The sequence below is a fragment of the Sebastes umbrosus genome, chromosome 14 (assembly GCF_015220745.1).
Source record: "Sebastes umbrosus isolate fSebUmb1 chromosome 14, fSebUmb1.pri, whole genome shotgun sequence".
In the NCBI taxonomy this organism is placed as follows: Eukaryota; Metazoa; Chordata; class Actinopteri; order Perciformes; family Sebastidae; genus Sebastes; species Sebastes umbrosus.
Window position 1 is genome coordinate 23412515 of NC_051282.1, and position 20932 is coordinate 23433446.

The 20932-nt window shown below is 40.9% G+C and overlaps 1 protein-coding gene and 1 long non-coding RNA gene across 7 annotated transcripts in view; one reads left to right on the forward strand and one right to left on the reverse strand.

The window, feature by feature from the left end:
- Window positions 1-3049: 3049 nt before the first annotated feature.
- LOC119501207 lies at window positions 3050-17939 on the forward strand. Its single transcript, XR_005209782.1, has 3 exons — window positions 3050-3198; window positions 8400-8518; window positions 17819-17939. It is a non-coding gene; the product is annotated as an uncharacterized LOC119501207 (long non-coding RNA).
- The window catches only part of olfm2a (olfactomedin 2a), a 70958-nt gene continuing 65247 nt past the window's right edge, over window positions 15222-20932 (reverse strand). For all 6 annotated transcript variants that reach the window (XM_037791380.1, XM_037791379.1, XM_037791385.1 and 3 more), the window contains 3 exons: window positions 19689-19908; window positions 17850-17956; window positions 15222-16210 (listed from right to left, as the gene is read on the reverse strand). In XM_037791380.1, coding sequence (XP_037647308.1) covers window positions 15536-16210; window positions 17850-17956; window positions 19689-19908 — 1002 coding nt within the window. In that variant the 3' untranslated portion in view covers window positions 15222-15535. The remainder of the gene's footprint in view (window positions 16211-17849; window positions 17957-19688; window positions 19909-20932) is intronic.

The window sequence follows — 20932 nt, forward strand, 5'->3', positions numbered from 1 at the left end:
AGTATGAAATTAAAAAAAATTAATCAAACTCCTGCCCACGTCTCCATTTAAAGCATTAATGTTACAGACGAGTGCTGCATAAAGCAACAGCCGGAGCAGATGTAACATAGAAGACATTCAGCAGTGCTGAATACATTTAAAAAGAACATTCAATATCCTTACTGAGGACACAAGACTAAATATATTCACCCTGCTGTACACCCACACATTCATTAACATTATAATTTATAGGCTATAACTTAATCTTCAACCACAGGGAGGTAGTTTCTCATGTACGATGGAAATTAAAAGTGCATAATGGTGAAATTGAACAGCATTTTATTAGCAGCCGCGATGCGACGCTGGTATTGTTTTCACCTTGTGAGTCTGTGGATAGATTTAATAACGTCGCAACCATGCACGATGCAATCACGAAACTTTACAGATGTGTAGTTGAGATCAAAACGAAGGTCGAGGTTGAATGTGGGTGTGGTCCAGTGGGCAACTCTCGGTCTGCAAAGTGAAGCCAATGTGGAAGTGCCTTAAACTTGCATTCTTTCTAATTCTTTCCCCTGGCCTGATTTGGCGTACCAGCTGGTGTGATACATCGCAAGATGGCCTCTAGTTATTTGTGACTTTAAACAGAGTATATATTATCAGAACATCTACTGAATGTTTTAGCTTATGATGTGAAGAATCAGCCCGGTCAGATGGGTCTATTACACTGGGTCAATGTCAACAACGTTCAGTTTCTCTTGAAATAAACCCAATTACTGCATTTGTATTGTAATATCAGCTCCTCACAGAATTGATTGTTTTTACTTTTTGTCTTTATTTTTTCATACTAGCCTTTTCCCCATATCTTGAGATGAGACTATAGTCGCTGTAGTCAGTAGGTTAAAGAAAGAAAGAAGGACCCCTAAAGGCCGTTCACTTCAAGAAAGACTTGTGGTCTGTTTGCTGTATCAATTTCTTGAGCTTGTGCTAGTTTTCCTGTAAATGCATGTGATGCGGGTGTGGCTTTGTACATATTATCTGCTGACAATAATGCATCTGACGTAGTCCTGGAACGTGTTTTTATGTTTTTATGGTTGTAACTGTATACTGTATCAGATAGGCTGATCTCAGGTGAATCATCTGTAAACATCAGGCGAGGCGGGTGTGAATGAGCCATAGCAGGTTCTGTGAATGTGTTGCTGTAGTCTACACCTGCATGTAAATATAACAGTGATAGTCCTTGTGTACGTCTGATAAAGAAAAACAGAGAAAGTGTGTTAAATCGTGATACATGAATAATACGGTCAGTTTTGAAGATGAGAATATCCATAGTACCAAACCTGTGTGGTCCAGATTGTAATTCAAACACTGTAGAGGCGTCCTGGGAGATTTGGCCCTTTGAATTCGGTGCAATTAGTTCTGTGTTTTAGTTGCATAACACCTCAGGTCCATGGCCACTGCTGCCCCTGGTGTTTTTATGACAGAGACCTTCTTTTCTCTTTTGAAAACTTCCTCATTTCGCTGCAGAATAGAGAGAGGACATAGGAAAAGGAAAGAGATCTGTCTCTGTCTCTTGTGAGAGCCCCCCCCTCATCTCGTTTGATCTTGTGGGGGAGAGAACAGCATCTTGTCTCTCTGACATACAGTAGAGACGGGCTGTGATCTGACAGTCTTCTCACCTAGCCTGGATTTCACTTCGTCTGTCACTCTATCTGTCTCACAAGCCCTCACTTCACTTGCCTGAACTTTCTTATTAGAGTGCGGGATTTGAAGTTGCTTATCTTCTATCGCTGCCATGCATTTCTAAAGCTGAGAGTGTTCACTTTCGTATACCTACACCCTGCCTCAAAACAGAAACTGTTTTTATAAACATGTCCATCATGTTCGACTAAGTTTAAATATTTGCCTGAAACCCATGATAAATAGGAACAAACTGGAGCCATCATTGAGGATTTTAGAGAAATCCCTTCTGGAAAAAAATGTTGGTGTGCTTTGTCCAGGATTACAAATCCTGCCTCGTCCAACAGCATTTATTTAAATCAATTATCTATGTGTGAGTGACTTTGTATTTGTAATCCTAATCTGGGAGCCTTCTCCATCTAAGCATGTGACGCAGTGCTTAACACATGTTAACAAAGAGAGAAAATATCAACTGATTCATTTGTTCATAATAGTTAATCATTTTTATTATATGTTTTTTTTTAGTACACGATTCTGAGCGATCACAGCGTTCTGTTATTTCTTTATAGCAGACAGTTGCTATGTTTAACAGACCGTTGCTATGGACACAGTTCTGATGTCGGACTCTGGCGGACCATTTTTGTGTCAAATTATTTCTTAAGAAAGTAGCCATGTAATAAGCGGGATAATGTACTGCTAGCGGGTCATTGTTGTGAAATAATTTTTTTATTTATTTGACCTTTATTTAACCAGGTAAAATCAATTGAGAACCAATTCTCATTTACAATGATGACCTGGCCAAAAGGCAGCAGCAAGAGTATAAAGACACAGTCCCCACAAGCGACACAAACAGCACAGATACAGTACAGTATGACAAACATACAGCATGCCATGACAAGACATGAGAAAATGGCTAAAAACAGCATAGGTAAATAAATAGGTCAGAAATTAATAAACACTATGTGAAAAAAAAGGTGGATTACTGGATGTTCTTTGTAAAATTGTAATGGAAGAGAGAGAGAGAAGTGAGGGCTGGTCAGCAAGTACAGCAGTCAACTATGACTTGTTGCAGCTTTTGTTTGAACATGTTGAGAGATGTGAGAGCTGTTAGTTAATTGAGACCATAAACTCATGTTTACAATGTTTACTGAGGTAATAAATCAAGTGAGAAGTAGGGTAATTTTCTCATAGACTTCTATACAATCAGATTTCTTTTAGCAACCAGAGGAGTCGCCCCCTGCTGGCTGTTAGAGAGAATGCAAGTTTAAGGCACTATTCAGAACCAGAGGTTGCCCTCTGGTTAAAAAGGAAAACAGTTCTATCATGTACACTGATGCTATGCTTAAATAGTCCAACAGCATATATACTGTTTGTCCAAGGAATTCAGGTTGTAATACTTCCATTGCATTCCATGACGTTGTGTTTTATTGTTAATGTGTAGGTGGGAAACTATCTGAAAAGAGCTGCTGTGGATCTCGGAGTGGGAGACTTGATCCACGGGGAGGAATGCATACTGTGACTGTACACATCACTGAATGCTTGGTATGTATGAGACATAGAGGCTCTCTCAGAGCTCAGCTTTATAGACCTATAGGTCACACCCTTGAAATGAATGAGCTCACTTACCTATTGTCACTTGCTCCTTTGCAGGTCAACAAAATTAAAGCTGTGCTCTTGGTTGGCATGGCAGTGTGAATCTCCAAATTAATATTCACAAAAGTTACACAGATTTAACAGATCCAACGAAAGGTTGTGGTGGGAATTTAATTTCTGAAATTCATTTGCGTTCCCTCGCTGTAAATTTTGCATTGTCTCGCCATACATCTTGCATTCCCTCTGATCCATAGAGAAAGGCTGAGCTGTGTTATAATATAGTGCTCAGGTGCTCAAGTCTGTATCACTGCAGCTGCAGTAGATAGATGACCAGCGGGGCTAGTTAACCTAGCTCTGATTGAGACAGTAGCTGTGATTATAACTATAGCCATGGGATGACATAACTCTGGCCTTTGCTGTCGCTGTAGGTCTAATTGTGTCTGTAGACAGTCTTTGGTTGTCATGATTATGGCTTTGACATATTTGTTTATAATGGGAGTGACATGGGGTTGTGTGAGTGCAGTGAGTTGACATGATTGTGCTGGCTCAGCGTTGTATTGAAACTACTGTCAACAACACATATGACATTAGTTTTTTTTTTTTTTTAGTTTTGACTTTTTGATTTCATTGTACAGTTTTAGTCTGTTTTTTTAGTCAATTAAGTTTCAGTTTTTCAGAAAGTTTTAGTTTTTTATATATTTAGTTTTAATTTTAAAATAGATTTAGTTTGTAGAAATCCTGCCACAAATGCAGCCGCAGTCCGAGCAATAACCACATCCACAGCAAGATAGAGCAGCTGTGCTCACAGCCAGTGGCTCTATATACTGTCGGAGCTCGGCCTTTCGAAAGGAGTAATGAGCAATAAATGCATAATGTAAAGTTTCACATCATCTCTCCTTTCTGTCGTATCTGCAGAGCGTTTCCCTAAACTTTAGGTGCATTATAACTGGACTGGACCAACACACTAACTTCTCCTATGGATTAGGGGAAACAAAAACTGTTTTGTGAGGTAACGCAAAATTAGTTCAAACAAAAAGAATCCCACTGTGATCCTTCAGGGCTTCATAAGATTTACTTTGCAGCCACAAATGAACTCACTGTTTGTGATGATTCCATTCAGATAATTTGAATTTGGGGTATATCGTTGTCACAAACACAACAACCTCAAATACAGAGCTGTTCTCTAGCGTCTATAGTCGTCTGCCTCAAGATGTACGAGCTTAATTGTCCTCATCACCATAACCGGGTTGTAACATCAGTTGAAAGGGAATGATAATGTCTCACGCAATCTATTTCACATAGTATATCTTCCTTGAAATGTATGCTTCAGGGGGAATGACAAGACTGATGTTGTCACACATTCACATTCACGATAAATCTCATACAGTGCAAATTGTCCATCACAGACGATCAAGCTCATTTTTGCTAATCTAAGCAGCCGCTACTCATCACTTCCCTCAGGTCAGTCAGTCTGTACTGTTAGCCTACCTGAAATAGAGGTTTGGGTGGATGGCCCACTTGTTTTCAGCTCTTGTATGGATGCCCAGAGAGCATCCAGATAAGAGAAATTCCTTTAAACATAACTGCTTACTGTATGCAAATGGTGTGATTAACTCTCAAGAAAATGCTCCTGGCTGAAATGCGCAGAGAAGAAGGACAAAGTGGAAGGTATGGAGGAAGTGTGATTGATGCCAATTTAAAGCGAGCCTGCTCTTTCTGCAAATGAATGCATTTGCAAAAAAGGTGTGAGTCATTAGAGCAGGAAAGGCTGAGAGGAGTTTAAATGATTACTACTGCTCCCTCTTAAAAAGAAAGACAGATTGTTTTTTTAGATTATATGCTGTCACCTTTTCATCCACACAAACTGACCGTGTTGATTGACAAGAGTGTTAATACATTCTGTCATTACTGCTGGGCCTTCAAATAAAAAAATCCCTCATTTAAAGCTTGTGGAGGCAGTTTATTTTTGGTGTTATTGGGCAAAAAAATCCATAATAACCTTTCAGCATATTGTAATTCAGTAGCCCATGGTATGCAGTTTTCTGGAAAAGGCAAAAAAACTCAATTCCAAACAGAATTTGGAAATACAGCCCGCATCATGCAGCATTTCTATGAAGATAACCGTCCTGCTTTCTTTGGAAACGTGTGGGCCTGTAAAGCTCTTTGAGATGACATATTGTGATTCGAGGCTCTAGCGAGCTACAACATTGGAGAAGATGGAGAAAAAATGTTGCTAATAGGTTAGCTTTCTGCCAATCCTAACACAGAAGGCTAAACTGTTAGAGAGATGGAGAGAAAAAGATGCTTCCCCCGGGCTACTTTTGGAGCGTCAGTATAGCTCAGTCTGTAGGGACTTGGCTTGGTTGACGGTTCAAGTCCCTGCATGTACCTATGAGGGTTGACTGCTGGCTGTAGAGCTGCCAGTTTGCCTCCTGGGCTCTGCCAGGGTGCCCTTGAGCAAGTATGTGTTTGTATTTCGGGCCTGTGTGTAAAAATAACAACCGAGTGAAAAAATAGAATTTCCCCACGGGGATCAATACAGCATGTCTTCTTTTCTTCTTTTACTGCCATAGCTACTGTAGCCATGAGGCTATAGCCAGAGCTGTGAGCAGAAGGCTAAACTATTAGCAACAACTCTGAAATGCCTACGCCGATATTGTCAGACTCTTTTTGATAAGTCTGTCTTCCTTTTTTGGGTTGCTTTACAGTGTAGTCAGTTGTTGCCAATGCTTTCCTGCAGGATGTTCCGCCGCTGAATCAGGCTTTCACCATCTGAAGGGACGTGCACACGCATCTGTATTTCTAGAGCAGCCAATAGGAACGTCCTCTCTTTGAAATGACCTCTGACCAAAGTCTCCCTTCACGGGCTAGATTTTCTAAAGCCTGAAAACAGAGCCAAGAGGATGTGGAGTTTAGACACTGACACACTGACAGCTGTTGTTGCCTGTTGGGCTTGAGTTTGTTATGATTTGAGCATATTTATTATGCTAAATGCAGTACCTGTGAGAGTTTCTGGAATATTTGTCATTGTTTTGTGTTGTTAATTGATTTCCAATGATAAATATATGCATACTTTGCATAAAGCAAACATATTTCTCCACTCCCATGCTGATAAGAGTATTGTAAGGTACAGTTTAAACAGCTAAAAAATTTGATTAATTTGTGATTAATCACGATTAACTATGGACAATCATGCGATTCATCGCGATTAAATATTTTAATCGATTGACAGCCCTAGTCATTATGGATTTTTTGCCCAGTGATGCCAAAAATATTCTGCCTACCCTTGCTTTAAATGACTAATGTGAAAAATACTAACTGTAGTGCCCCCTTGATCTGACAGTGTGCTATAATAATTCACTTAGCATTTAAGCTAATGCAACACATTTATCATACTCATGTCCTAGTTCCTGTCTAATTCTTCTGCCTTTAAACATTTTTTCAAACCTATTTTTAATTTTTGTCCAGTTCTAGTGCAGACTCGGAGCAAAGCTCGACAGGCCAAACATCGTTTTATGATTGGCTGTCAGCGTTTTGTAGGCGGGACCTTTTAATGCATCCTCATCATTTCTTTGGTGAAACTTTTAAAAAACTTCCCCATCACAAATGTATTTCTTACTAAATCTCACAGAAAACATCTGGAATCGTCTACACAACTGATCCTTGTTAATATATTCAATGATAATTGGTTGAAAAATCCTGATCCTGCTTCTGCTTTTGGCCTCATTTAGCCGCACAGGTGCAACAATAAAAATGCTTCTATGGTAAAATCTGCTGTGAGGGATGATAACGTTTTGATTGACAACCCAATTTCTCATTCAAGTCTTTATTCTATCTCCTTCCAATAGATTTCTGCACATCTTATAACATCTTGCTGCGTTGTAGGGGCTGAAAAATGTTTCATTTCTTTTTCTCAGTATTCTCTTTCTAAAAGTAATTTTCAGTATATTGACTCATTGCACTTATTGGACTTTTATTGCTCATAACTGCTTGCAGCTATATTGTGATGTTTGTATTTAACTACCATGACCCCTCTTCTCTACCAAAGCCAAACTGCCATCTCTTTTCTGCAGCAGCGTCCCGCTGTAATTACAGAAAGAGAAGAGCCTGCAGTTCAATGTGTCATGGCGAATCTTTACTGCCTCGGCGAGGTGTGCGATGTCAGGACAGCGGGGTTATAAAACTGAATCACCGGCGGTTGCAGCCCAGAATGATTTTACTTTTACTGTCCTTCACAAAACAGAGCCTAATGAGATTAGAGATGCGAGTGCTGAATCAATGAAAGCTCAAAACACAATTAAAGAGCCAATTAATGAGCATGGTTCTCCGAGGAGTTAAGTGGAGTAAAATTACCTCCTCTTTCGCGAACCTGTTATTTCGTCTCCACACCCCGGCACCTTCGCATCCTTCTTGAGCTCGAACATGAATATAAAATGCATGTGGGGGGGAGGATAAGGAAGCCGAGAGTGCAAGTTATGTTTAATCATGAGGAAACAAACGTTCAAAGCCCTGTTCAGAGTGCTTGTGTGTCACCTCAAGGGGCAGGGAGGAGAGAAAAAGTTTGTTTATTGTGAATCTGGAGGAGAGGTGGTGTTGTTCCAAGCGTGGCTGAGGATATAGTTAATGAGGAAGCTGATGAAGAATGGTGCAGTGAAGGAAATTACCAAACCCATGAAACAAAAGTGGGACCAATTGTGAGCCTTGACCAAGATTGAAGGGACAGAAAGCAATTGTACTCCGCATGTACGCTACAATTGAATCAAAGAGGAGCATCTCAGGACCAGCTCCATCAAAACAAACCCTTCGTCCCGAGGATGGCGGCATGATTAAAGTGGGAACTGCTTCTTAATTCTTGAGTTGGTGTCTCTATCTCTGTTCCTGCCTATGAATCTCACCCCTGTGCACTCTATCAAACCAGCTCTATCGCTGCCACACATGCCCTCAATCAGTTCATGTGCATGTGACAACGCATGCTTATAAGTAAATCAACCCGCCAGGGACGCTTTTTGGTTTCTGCTCTGCATTAATGCGGGCGGCTCACGCTGAGAGATTTCTGTAGGTTAATACATCCTCCAAATAGAAAGTCTGTATTGGTTGCTTATTATTCAGGCCAGCTTTAATTTCAGAGTTGGTTCTTTTGTTTTCCCCAGGGACCCGGTACAACTCTGCATTAAGGAAATGTTCCGGCAAAAGTCACTGCTGGCGGCTGGCGCTGACCCCTACACCAATGAAAAATTTAAGTGAAGAAATGGCTGAGGGGTCTTTCAAGGTAAACTAGTTGTAGTTTCTTCCATGTTTGACCAAGCATGACAAACTGCTTGGCTCTAAACTTTTCCTTTCCTGTTTTATACTATCTTGCGTGCTACACCATGCTGTTTGCCAAGAATAGACATCTTTTCTCAACTATTCTCTGCAATTGTACCTTAGGAAACTAAGTAAAAAAAGATTGCAGATGTCTTGGCAACAAGAACCTGGAAATGCATGATCTGAATTTCTAATTGCAGTCGTTGTAATCTGCTTTACAGAGTGTGTTTGACTGCACACCTGTCTCCATTATTATATTCTCCTTTGTATCAAAGACATTAACCGTCCTCTTCTATCCTCTTACTGATTGAACTTGTTTATAATCTGGGATGTGAATATTTGTCTTTCTGCGCCACTGAGAGCTCTCATGTCTTCAAATTATCCATCGGCCTTTTTACAGAAGCATCAGACAGATCCGTAAACAACTTTCATACTTTTCATCAGTTACTGTCTGGCTGCCAATCTGCAGATCTTGATTCACTCTTTGCTCATTTAGTTCAGTAAAGAGATTCGAGTCGCTGCAGTTTGTTAGTTTTGTGATCACATCATCATGTAAAACTTTAATTGCACTTTTAGACTTTCCTACTTCACTTTCTCCAGTTCAGTATCGTCCCAGTGGGTTTGAACATAAATCAGCTGCCAGGTGGCACAAAACCAATAACTAATCATTGCTATCTTATATTGGCAACTATTTTGTAGTCGCAGCATATTAAGTTTTACACCACACTTTTCATGTGTCCACTCAGTTGACAGTGCTGATATTACTGACTCATAGTAAAACGTTCCTTTGTAGGTATTTAATAGTTTATGAAACAATTTGCCATTTCAAAGGGAAAGTTCAGGTGTTTTGAAGCGGGGTTGTAGGTACTTATCCAGAGTCAGTGTAGATGACAATCGGCACGCCCCAGTTTGGAGAAGCAGACAGGAGCATCAGTTTTAAGTGTACGCTATATTTAGAATATTTTCACAGCTTTACCTTGCCGTCAGACAGCCCTTTCCGACTGAGAACTGAAGCTATTGTATTCATCTGCTCTCGCCAAAGCAACCAGACTGCATTGACAAAAGCTGTAATTTTACCTCGCAGGGGTGCTGCCTCGATCGGTTAGTTTGTTTGTGCTATTGTGTGACTTTGGTGAATCTGAACTAACGAAAGTCACACAATAACACAAACAAACTAACCGATCGAGGCAGCGGTAGACCAGCAACTCCCGTGTTCTAAAGGTAAAATGACGGTATTTTCTTTCAATGGAGTCTGGTTGCTTTGGCGGGAGCAGAGATAATGGCTTCAGTTCCCTGTGGGAAACATAGACTGTGTAGCTGTCTGACGGCAGGGTAACCCGGTGAAAATATTCTAAATATAGTGGACGCTTAAACTGATATTGAATTTTTTATGTGAGTTTTTCTTTTAGTTGACTAAAATATGTTTTTCTGCCGGCCCCGTCCACAGCAGTACTTTACTTTGATTCCATGTCTGCTTCTCCAAACTGGGGGCGTTCTGACTGCAATCTACTGAAGGTAATACACTGACTATGGATAAGTACCTCATACAACCCCACTTCAAAACACCCAAACTACTTTAACTTCTGAATATGGTCAATGTCTCTATGTAGTAGGCAATTTGAGGGAAGGTGAGGAACAGTTTTTTTTAGCAAAATTACCAAAATGCATCCCCCTTGTTAACCCGTTTCACCCTCTCCGTCACCTGGTAGCAGAGTTAAAAATTAATAAATCACCTACATATATCCAGCGGCATTATCAAGGATTTAAAATTAGCATTTTTATGGCCTTGCATCCATACAACCTTATGTCTAAAGGCATTCAATTGAAAACACCCAGCAAGAGCTCTGCTGTACAGACAAGCCTGCAGTCTGTTACACTGGACAATTCTGCAGATACACCTCCACTGTGTGCGAATCTTAGCTCGGAGAGATTTACACTCTGTGTGAACCAGCTTAGTGATTTTAGGCCCCCTGAATCACAACCTTTGCCATTTTCAATCCACTTTTTCCTCTTATACCCTCCGGATGATCTTGAGCAAAGACGACACGTAAGGGTTGTGCACTGACAAGCAGGCCAAAACTGGAGATGATCTATCCTGACACACATACGATGATACAATACTCAAATGGGGCCACCCATAATGATTTAATGCTGTTCGTCATGCCCCCCGATCTTTATCGTTATTATCACTTCACTTACTGGCCCCTGGCTCCGAGCATTAGTTGGCACAACGGCGCACTCTCTGGTGCTCACGGAGCTCATGTTTGCCTCACAAGTGCTGGAGGCAACGGTTATACTGCTGGCAGCGAACACTCGCAGTAATTGATTTTTTGATGAAAAAAGTTGTCAACAAAACTTTTTTTCTGCACTAATACCATAGCATTTTTCCCCATTTCTCTCTCAGGAACATATGAATTTGCAAGTAAAATTTACTGAGTGGAAGAGTGGAAATAACTTATATATTTCTTTTTTTTATTGTAACTAAATGCATTGTTTTGTTTACTCTGACAAGTTCAAATGGATCTATTTGTGTCTATTTGTGTCTATTGTAGAGCCCATTTAGTGGCAGGTTCTAAGTAAGTAGAATATGGACATGAATGGATAGAAGTTCTTTTCATATTTCTCACATGAATGCATCTTTCTAGTCCGCTGACTTTATTTTTCAGTTTGTTTGAGATTGGATTATGTGTGTGCCGTCATTATTTCCTTCCCTGCTCTCTGTTAAAGGGAAAAGTTTGTTGCCTGGAAAGTGTGGGTCCATTTTAAGCAGTCATGCCTAACATTAAATACCTTTGTGTATTCGTGAAACTGTCAGCAACACTTCTTTTTACAATAAGTAACCTTCTGCCCTGTTTTATAATTGCCTGCACAATCAGGATACAGGCTCTGCTATTTTCTTAGCAGCTGACTAGGCGGTCCGATCATCCTTTTATTTTTTTGTTTAGACATCGAGGGAGCAGAGAGAAGATGCTGTGGTGGATCTAAACTCAGAGCAGCAAGAGCAACAGTCTTCCACTCTCATCTATATGTTTATGTGTAACTGCAGTTTACTGATTACTCTCCATTTGTCGGTTTCTTTGGTAACCGATTACATCATAGTAGGGCTGAGTCGAATGCTTCGAGGCTTTGACCGTTGCCATGGTAATCGACCTCCAAATCAGTATTCGAATGCTTCGTCTCTTGTTTTGTTTTTATACAAGTATGTCATAATAAAGTATGAATCCCAAAATAGCCCATGAAATAAGGAATAATCCCACAACATTATTCATTATTCATATTCAACATTAATATTAGTTATTCTCAGATGGATATCACTGTTGTGTGTAGAGGTGTGTGTGTGTGTGTGTACAGTAGAGCGGCAACGGCACTGAAACGGGGGAGATGGAGACAGACAGACAGAAGAACATGTCAGCCTGCTGCAATGTGATGCGCCACACCACAAAGCTTCAAATACCTTCGAATATTTCTCACCGAAGCTTCAAAGCCCAAAAAATGATATTCTGGACAGCCCTACATCATAGACTACATATAAGAAGTCACCCATTGGTTTGTGGACTGCCGTTTTGAAGCCTTGAGTTTGGCATTTTGACCGTTGCCATCTTGTTTTTTTGCAACCAGAAGTGCGTCGTGTCTAGAAGGTAACCCACAAGTTGGGAAACTCTGGAAACGCAAGATGGTTATGGTTATATTAAGGTTAGGCATTGACCTTGAATGGTTAAGGATAGGATAGGTTGTTGGGCAGCGAGAGTTTTGCAAGTTTTCGCTAGATTTTTCAATTTGCAGTGACCTTCTAGACACGACCCCAGAAGTGACACGAGAGGGTGGAGCTAAGTACAACCGAACGCTGAATAAGACATTTTTAGGCGACCAAAATCTTACAATTAACTGTCATGAACAGAAAACACACTGTGAAAGGGTTAAAGTTGTAAGAAGAAAACACGGACAGCTCCCAGACCGGACAACACCGTGGTAGCGACCTGTCAGTTACAAGGTAGCCACGCCCTAAAGCATACCCTGCTTTATGGTCTATTTGACTCTAATTGGGATCATAATTTACTAAATGAACGTCATGCTGTATTGAAGAAGAATTGAAACTAGCGATTGAGACCATAAACTCATGTTTACAATGTTTACTGAGGTAATAAATCAAGTGAGAAGTAGGGACATTTTCTCATAGACTTCTATACAATCAGACTTCTTTTTGCAACCAGAGGAGTCGCCCCCTGCTGGCTGTTAGAAAGAATGCAGGTTTAAGGCGCTTCTGCATTGGCTTCACTTCTCAGATGTCTATAGCTACATTTTTTATATCATTTTAACTCCAGAACTTTTATTTTCCCTCTACAGCGTACTTTATACTGCTCTATTTCTAGCCGATACTGTGGTATATGTGCCGTATTGTTGTGTATTGTAAATGTCAGCCACTCCTGTGTATGAACTCATCAGGGTCCTCTTCAGCACAGCACTTTGTTGATAGAAAGGTCATCCATGATGAATAGGATCGCCATGGTTACCCGGGGAAAGAAAAGTGGAGCCTCCAATTTTATTGTACGTCTTCTGTGTCCACCGCGGGCTCGGCAAAGAATGGATGCACCCTCACAAGTCTTAAAAATGAAAAGAAATAAAACGGCACTGGGCTGTTGTATTTCTGCCAAAGTGCCCTCTGTACAGCGGAGAATGCCAATGTGGCTTCAGAAGTATTTTCAGTAGCAAATAATAACAAAGATGCAGTGAAAGGTTTGTAGTTTGAGACTTTCATGTGAGCAGTGTCCCGCTGTACGCCTCGCGTCTGAACATTTGTCTGCAGAAAGCACCTTAGAGGAGCTGTGCGACTAACAAGATTAAAACAGATTGGAGCTTGACATGCAACAGTAATTGTGAAGCCTCATTTCTCCACTCAGAAGTAAATGCTTTTAGAATTCCTTTTACATTTTCTCCCTCCTTCTCTGTTTGTGCTTCGCGACCCTTCGCAGCGCCACCTGCTCTTTTTACCAGATGTTTTGCTTTCATTTTCAGTTCACCTTGAAACATAAAATGTAAGCAGTTAAATTTAACACTGGTTGAGTATGTGGAAGCGTGCTGTTTTATTACACAGAACCCGATGCCTTGGCTTTTCTCAGATGGAAAGAATTGGATGAAATGTTTTCAAGATACGGTTTAATGCAGCCCTGGAGATTGACTCGTCAGTATTCACATAATGTCACCACATTATTTTGCGATTCGACTGTTGCAGTAATAGCAGCTCAGTATGAGCGAGATAGACGCAATTATTCCATTTAATTATATTTAAATTATGCTATTTAATATAGTATTTTAGATTTCATGCTGAAAAACAGCTTCAATTTATTCTAAACACATATTCTATATTTTGAGCATCTCAGCTAGGTGTCAGTGAACAACAAGGAATACCTGCATGTCCCTTTCATCCAAAAAAGAAATAAAAGTACATATAGTATTATAACTAAAAAGAAATGTGACACCTATTTATACTTTTTTTAAAAACTCCCACCTTAGTAGCATACTTGCCAACCTTGAGACCTCAAAAATATGGAGGATTTCAAGACCTAAGTGTGGGGTCCTCCCCAGGAACAATTTGAGTTTCAGAGACTTTGTTTCCTGCATTCTGGTGACTTTTAAAGAATGAAAATAACAAAATAAAAAGTACACTGCAACAGCATTTTTTGTTAAATAGGCCTACTTTTAATTTTACTCTTAACTCTCAGGAAAGAAAACTGAATAATTCACGCCTCTGGTGTGAACTTGTGTGAATCTCTGGTGTAAACTAATATTCATCAGTTTTCATTAGGGCTGTCAATCAATTCAAATATTTAATCATGATTAATTGCATGATTGTCCATAGTTAATCACGATTTATCGCAAATTAATCAGCTGCTTTTTTATGCGTTCAAAATGCACCTTAAAGGGAGATTTGTCAAGTATTTAATACTCTTATCAACATGGGAGCGGACAAATATGATTGCTTTGTGCAAATGTATGTATATATTTATTATTGGAAATCAATTAACAACACAAAACAATGACAAATATTGTCCAGAAACCCTCACAGGTAAATCATAACATGGTAAACTGCAGCCCAACAGGCAACAACAGCTGTCAGTGTGTCAGTGTGCTGACTTGACTATGTCTTGCCCCAAACTGCATGTGATTATCATAAAGTGGGCATCTCTGTAAAGGGGAGACTCGTGGGTACCCATAGAACCCATTTTCATTCACATATCTTGAGGTCAGAGGTCAAGGGACCCCTATAAAAATGGCCATGACGATTTTTAACTAATTTAAGTTTGGAGCGTTATTGAGCCTCCTTCCCGTCTAGGATGACATGGCTGGTATTAATGAATTCCTTAGGTTTTCTAGTTTAGTATGATACCAGGATCTTCACTCTAGCTTTAAAACTGAGCCTGCTACAAAAAAATCGTGTGTTAATGCGTTAAAGAAATAGTGGCATTAAAGTGAATTTGTGTTCACGCGTTATTAGCGCGTTAACTTTGACATCCCTAAAAGAAACAGTCATAATAATTTCAAACACCCATTTATACCTTTTAAAAAGCATACACATCCAGGATCACAGAGAGTTTCTTGTTTGTCGTTCACCCCTCCAAGATACAGTGAAGGTCGACTTGAAACGAAAGTGACAATGAAATACAAAGTCATAAATGGTAAAGATTGATATTTATTTCTCATCACAAATAAAAAGAACCATGCTTACTCATCACAGAAAGAAAAATAAGAGAAGCGCTCAGTCTTTTGTCTCTTTACCGACCTTGAGCCGTAGTGTTTTTTTTGAGAATGTGAATAATAGCACTCTATGAAGATTGAAATTCTTTAAAAAAAATCCAAGCCTATGCCCTTACACTGAAGCCCCTGATCCCACACAACCCAAAACCCCACCCACCTCCACCCGGCCCGCTTGCCCCTCCCCGAACAATGATCACAGCATTATTTGAGTGGGTCCGTCTGAGGGCTCTCAGTCCCCAGAAGTCTTAATAACCTGGAACAGTGTGACATTGTAGAGCACCTGGTGTCCGTTGTTCCAGGTGTACAGGACCCTCTCCCTGGGGTTGTAGTCCATCATGGAGATGTGGGAGTATTGATTGTGGAAAGGGATGTCTGTGTACTCGTAGCTTGATGTGTTGGTGTAGTAGGCAAAGTAGATCTTGGCGCCAGCCAGGTGGGAGTTGGTGACATAAAGTGTGCCGCAGATCATGAAAGACTCTCCAGCACTGCGCTTGGGAAATCCTGTGTCCCAAGTCTGCTGCACTTCCAGACTCATGGGATCCAAGCGGCTGATGACAATGTTCCCAGCGTTGGGGATGGTGGTGTAAACGGCCCACAGGCCATTCTCATCCGCCATCAGGTCGATGTCAGAGGAACCGCCCCACGAGTAGGGAAAGGTGTTGTTGTAGCCGGCCCCGGTCAGGCTGCGCTGCACCAGCACGCTCCGAGAACGGAAGTGGTACTTGATGATGATGTTGCTCTGGTACTTGTTGTAGTACAGCGAGCCGTTGTAGACCACATGACCGGTGCCTGCCCAGGGGTGAGGCAGCAAGTGCTGCACAAAGTTCTGGCCCTTCATGAAATCATTCATGGTGCGGTATTCCAGGACACGCCGTCCCTTGAAGTAACCATCCATGGACCACACCTGTGGAGAGAAGAAAAAGACGGGATAAACTAAAGGAGGTAAAGAGAAGATCTAGAGGTTACAGGAGGTTATTGTTATACCTGGAAGACACACCTCTCTGCAACAACACTGTGAACAATGTTTCTTTATAGCCGGTGGCAATGCCCTGAGCACACTAAGCATGTTGGTGAATCTCTACTTGTTTGCGTGTGCCTTCATGTGCATACTTGAAATATGTGTGCAGGACTATTGATCCCCCCTCCGCGTGCGGGAGTGAAGACGTTGCCTGCACTTTGGAGTCAACCACTGCTTGTGCTCCCTGGCCTTTCCAGTCCACGTTTACAGAAAAATCAATCCATTTAGCAGCTCTATCTTTTTCCTCAAGCACTCTCAGCGGATCTCTCCACTGACATGGCCCCTCTCTGGCTGCATCTCCCATCTCATTCCCTCAATGCTTCCGCCGAGGCACAGTTCAGCTTTTAATTGATTCAAATTAAACCGCAGTTGGCTTGGATATTTATTTTGTCCTTAACATATCAAGGAGAGCTTTGCTGAGATGTAGGTCTTGTTCTTCTGATGCTCCACCCGTCGTTTTACTCCTCTTTTCCTGCTCTCGCCAGGTGTAGAATAGGCACTTTCCTTCAATAACAATCCCAGTGGGGCGAGCGGTAGTGTATGGGAGGAGACGGGGGAGGTGAGGTACCGCAGCTGAATTATGGAGAAGGGGAGATTATGGAGCATTAAGCATTGTTTCTCCCCTGCCTGCTAAATGAGTCCCTAGAGCTGAGCCATGTCGAAGCACATTTTTTTCTGTTGACGCTTCCCCAAATATGATTATAATGATTGGTGCGGGTGTTGATCTGATGTTGTTGATGTATCTGGCTATTAATATGATCTGTGATTGATCTAAAGCGTCTAATGTGATCTCGGTTAGTAAGGTGATTAAAGACAAAGATCAGGGCATTCAATCAAAGAAATTGACCTTCTCTGTTGGCAATATCTATCTAGCTTGTTATGATTCAGGGTGGGGATGAAAAAGGCCATCGTCGTCTGTCCTCCATCAGTTTCCATTCTCCCCTACAGATGGCTAATAATCCTTTCTTCCACTATCACTTCCTCCGTTCACCAGGCCACGCAATTCCTCTTCTTATCTTCCCTCAATTGTGTCATTCCCCACCTGCTTCTTACCATGTATCTACCCAAATGAAACCACATGTCATCTGTAATCAGCTGAAGCCATTACTATATCATCTGGGTCCAGAGCATCGCAGCACACTCGCGGTAATTACCGAGGTGATTTAGAAAACTTGAGCCCAAACAACTCATTCATTTCTTCGCTGATGATGAAGTGATTAATCAGCTGGAGCTGCGGTGACAGAGGTAGACAGGGAGAAAGAAAAAGGATGCTATCCATCAGTGACTCAGCTTTGCATCCCTATTTCTCTCTCTGTCTCTCCTCCTCCGGAGCTCACGAAGAAGTCCTACTCAGGCAAAACAGTCAATCAGTCACTGAAGTATCATGACAGTGTTGCTGTGAGGGATATTTTTTTTTTTCATTGAGCAGCTGACAGAGTTTTTTGAGAGTGACTTTGGTTCTACTTTATCCTCTGTGTTTGTTGAACTATGAAGGAGATAGCAGGGGGTGAGCAGATGGACTTACTCTGTTGTCTGAGCTGGGGATCATGGTGTCGGTCATCCACGAGCCAAACCTTGACCCTGATGCACGTACTGTGATGGGATTACTGACGCCAGTCAGCTTCCCACAGCCTGGAGGTCAAATAAGAGGAAGAGGTAAGACGCCATACAAATGTATTCACTGTAATTAGGACATACGCATGTACACACTGTGGCACTGCATACACAAACAGACGGACAGTTATTTTTGTGCCATGGCACATTCATACAACATATTCTCGCTCCCAACTCGTCAAAATACCACCACTTGGTCATCAGCATCGGAGACGCACCGACTTCCCCTCTTGCATTACTTTTGGACAAACCAAGGACGGCATGGCAATATACGCTCATTACATGCAGTGTCTTTTCAAAAAACTTCAGTTTTTACAGGAAGCTTGGTTTAGGTAACACAACCACTTAGTTAGGGTTAGGAAACGATCGTGGTTGACGTTAACTTCACTGACATGACTGATGATATTAACGAGTCACGTGACTAGCGACTCACGTGGCTCTCAAGACTGATGATACTAACGAGTCACGTGGCTAGCAACTCACGTGACTCACAAGACTGATAATACTATCGAGTCTAATGACTAGTGACTCACGGGACTCACAAGACTGACGATACTAACGAGGCACATGACTAACGACTCACAGGACCGACAATACCAATGACTAACGTGACAAAATAAGTCAACGTTACTACTACTAATTTCATACAAACACTAAACAGATTCTCACCCTATTAATACTACGTTACTTGCTTCGACCGTCGAATAGCGTCACGGGTGGGTTTTAATTGGAGTTAGTTGAAAGCCTGGTTCGTTACATACTGTCGCTAAAGTGTGCTGCCCAATCGGCGGTATTTGACAAGTTGGGAGTGAGATGGGGTTAAGCAGGTAACTCCAGTTCTACAGCTCATTTGAAACATGGTGTTCCACACATGGTATTCCACTAGGCTGGGTTTAAGGCACTATATGGTTTTGAAAATGTAGGGGTTTCAATTTGGGCACATCTGTAAATTGCATTATATCACTTTTACACTTTTTGCAGATGACACTTGCATATATGTATCAAAAAAGCAACACTCTCCACAGCCATAAATATTGCATTTAAAAGGACATAGATGGATTTTATTGATGGCTGTTACAATCTGATGTTTTACTGGAGGCGTGGAAGGTGTAATTGCATCCAATACATGTCAGAGGGAAATAAAATCACAAGCAAAAATGTATCGTTTGATTTATTGATGGATACTTGCATGTTTTTTTCACCACTTTTCTGAGATGTATGTGTCCATTATTGTCTTAGTTTCCTTTTCTCTGCATTTGTTTACCCAGTTTTGTAAAGTACTTCATAAAAGTGGTCTGGACATAAATATATATGAGCAGTTATTATAATTTCTCTGCATAAAATAATTTTCTTCATTAAAAATGCTTAATGAAAGACAAAAGCAAAACACTAATGACCTAAAGGCTAAATGCAGTCTCTTCCTGTTAAGTCATCAGTTTATGTATGTGGGATTTTGTAAAATCATCAGTTTAAGCCAACACATTACATGAGAACACAATAAATTATTCATTCAGGCTTTCTAGGCCAATTTTTCTTAATTTATGCAGATAAGTCGCACACTGAGGAGAGTGGAATTGTTGCCAATGTACAACAGAGTTTTGACCACGGATGATCTTCTTTTAATCATTAATTTCTTTTCTATATTGCTGTTGTCTAACCTCTGAATGTTTAAGTGCTACAATGAGAATTTATTTCAAATGAAACATTCAATGACTACCCACCCACACCCTCATTTGCGTATATCTTATACCTAGTTTCTGCATGCAGGAGTGGAGCCTGGTCTCCAGCAGCAGGACTCTCTGGCGAAGCTCCTCGTAATCATAGGCGCCCATCTCCTCCTGGATGGCCATCAGCACCAAGGACAGATTCCTCACCTCCTCCCGGAGACGCAGGATCATCTTGGCGTCCGTCTTGTACTGTTCCAGCACTGGCAGCAGGGGGAGCAGCTGGGTCACCTTGTCTTTCAACTCCTGAGATAGTAATCACAGAGAAAGACCCGTGGAAAAGCAAAAAAAAAAAGATGTGGAGAAGATTAAACCCTGGGAGAATCTAGGACAGACTGGTCAGTACAGGGGATTGTGTGCAGAGCTCCAATCTCCACTTGTTGCTTCTGATTCGTAGATCATCTCTCAATCAGGAGCTCATAATGTAGCTGTGTGCTGGTTCATCTGTTCGACTTCTTAGGGCCTGGATTCATCATGAGATTCATAATACAACTACACCAAGGTATAATATACTCCGATTTCATGTATTACTGACATTTCTGGTACACAAATTGGATTTCTATTTATTTGGCTTTATCTTAGACCATCCTAGACCCCTTTCTCTCATTGAGTAAGCTGACAACCCTTGACCAAGTGATACATTTTATGGTTATTTCATATTATATTCAATGCATAACAATAACTGAACAACTGATAATCTGTACAATTCATAATAGAGAACGCAATAACTGCAGGAAGTTTGTGTAAAACAAGGGATTTGGGTGAATTTGAGCAGATTATTTCCTGTGAATATTACATCAGAGATGAGTTTTCTTCTTATTTTTAGGAACTTTTATTACAATTCTCTGTTTTATGTATTAATTATTTTATACAATCATACATATTTAATATTTTTTTTGATAAATTCAGCATTTGGCCATTGTTTTATCAGCTCTTTGGCTGATTTAATGGCATACTTTTCTAATGCAGGACGAGGCTGTTTAGCAGAGAGGGAAGGCTCTGTGAATATAACTTGTGTTCAGGTCTTCACGTCCTCTTATCCTGTTTATATCTTAAATAATAATCCAAACTTTAAAAACAACAATTTAATTTAGTTTTCTTCGCATAAATTAATGAAATGCTGAGATATAGGCCAAATATATATTAAAGGCCACCAACTGCGTCGCCTCATGTCGCCTTTGTCTTGGCCAAAAAGATGCACTCGCACACACCGCAAAGACTGCAGCCGACGGCCAACTACCACGTACGTTCTGTGCCTGCGTGAGATGAA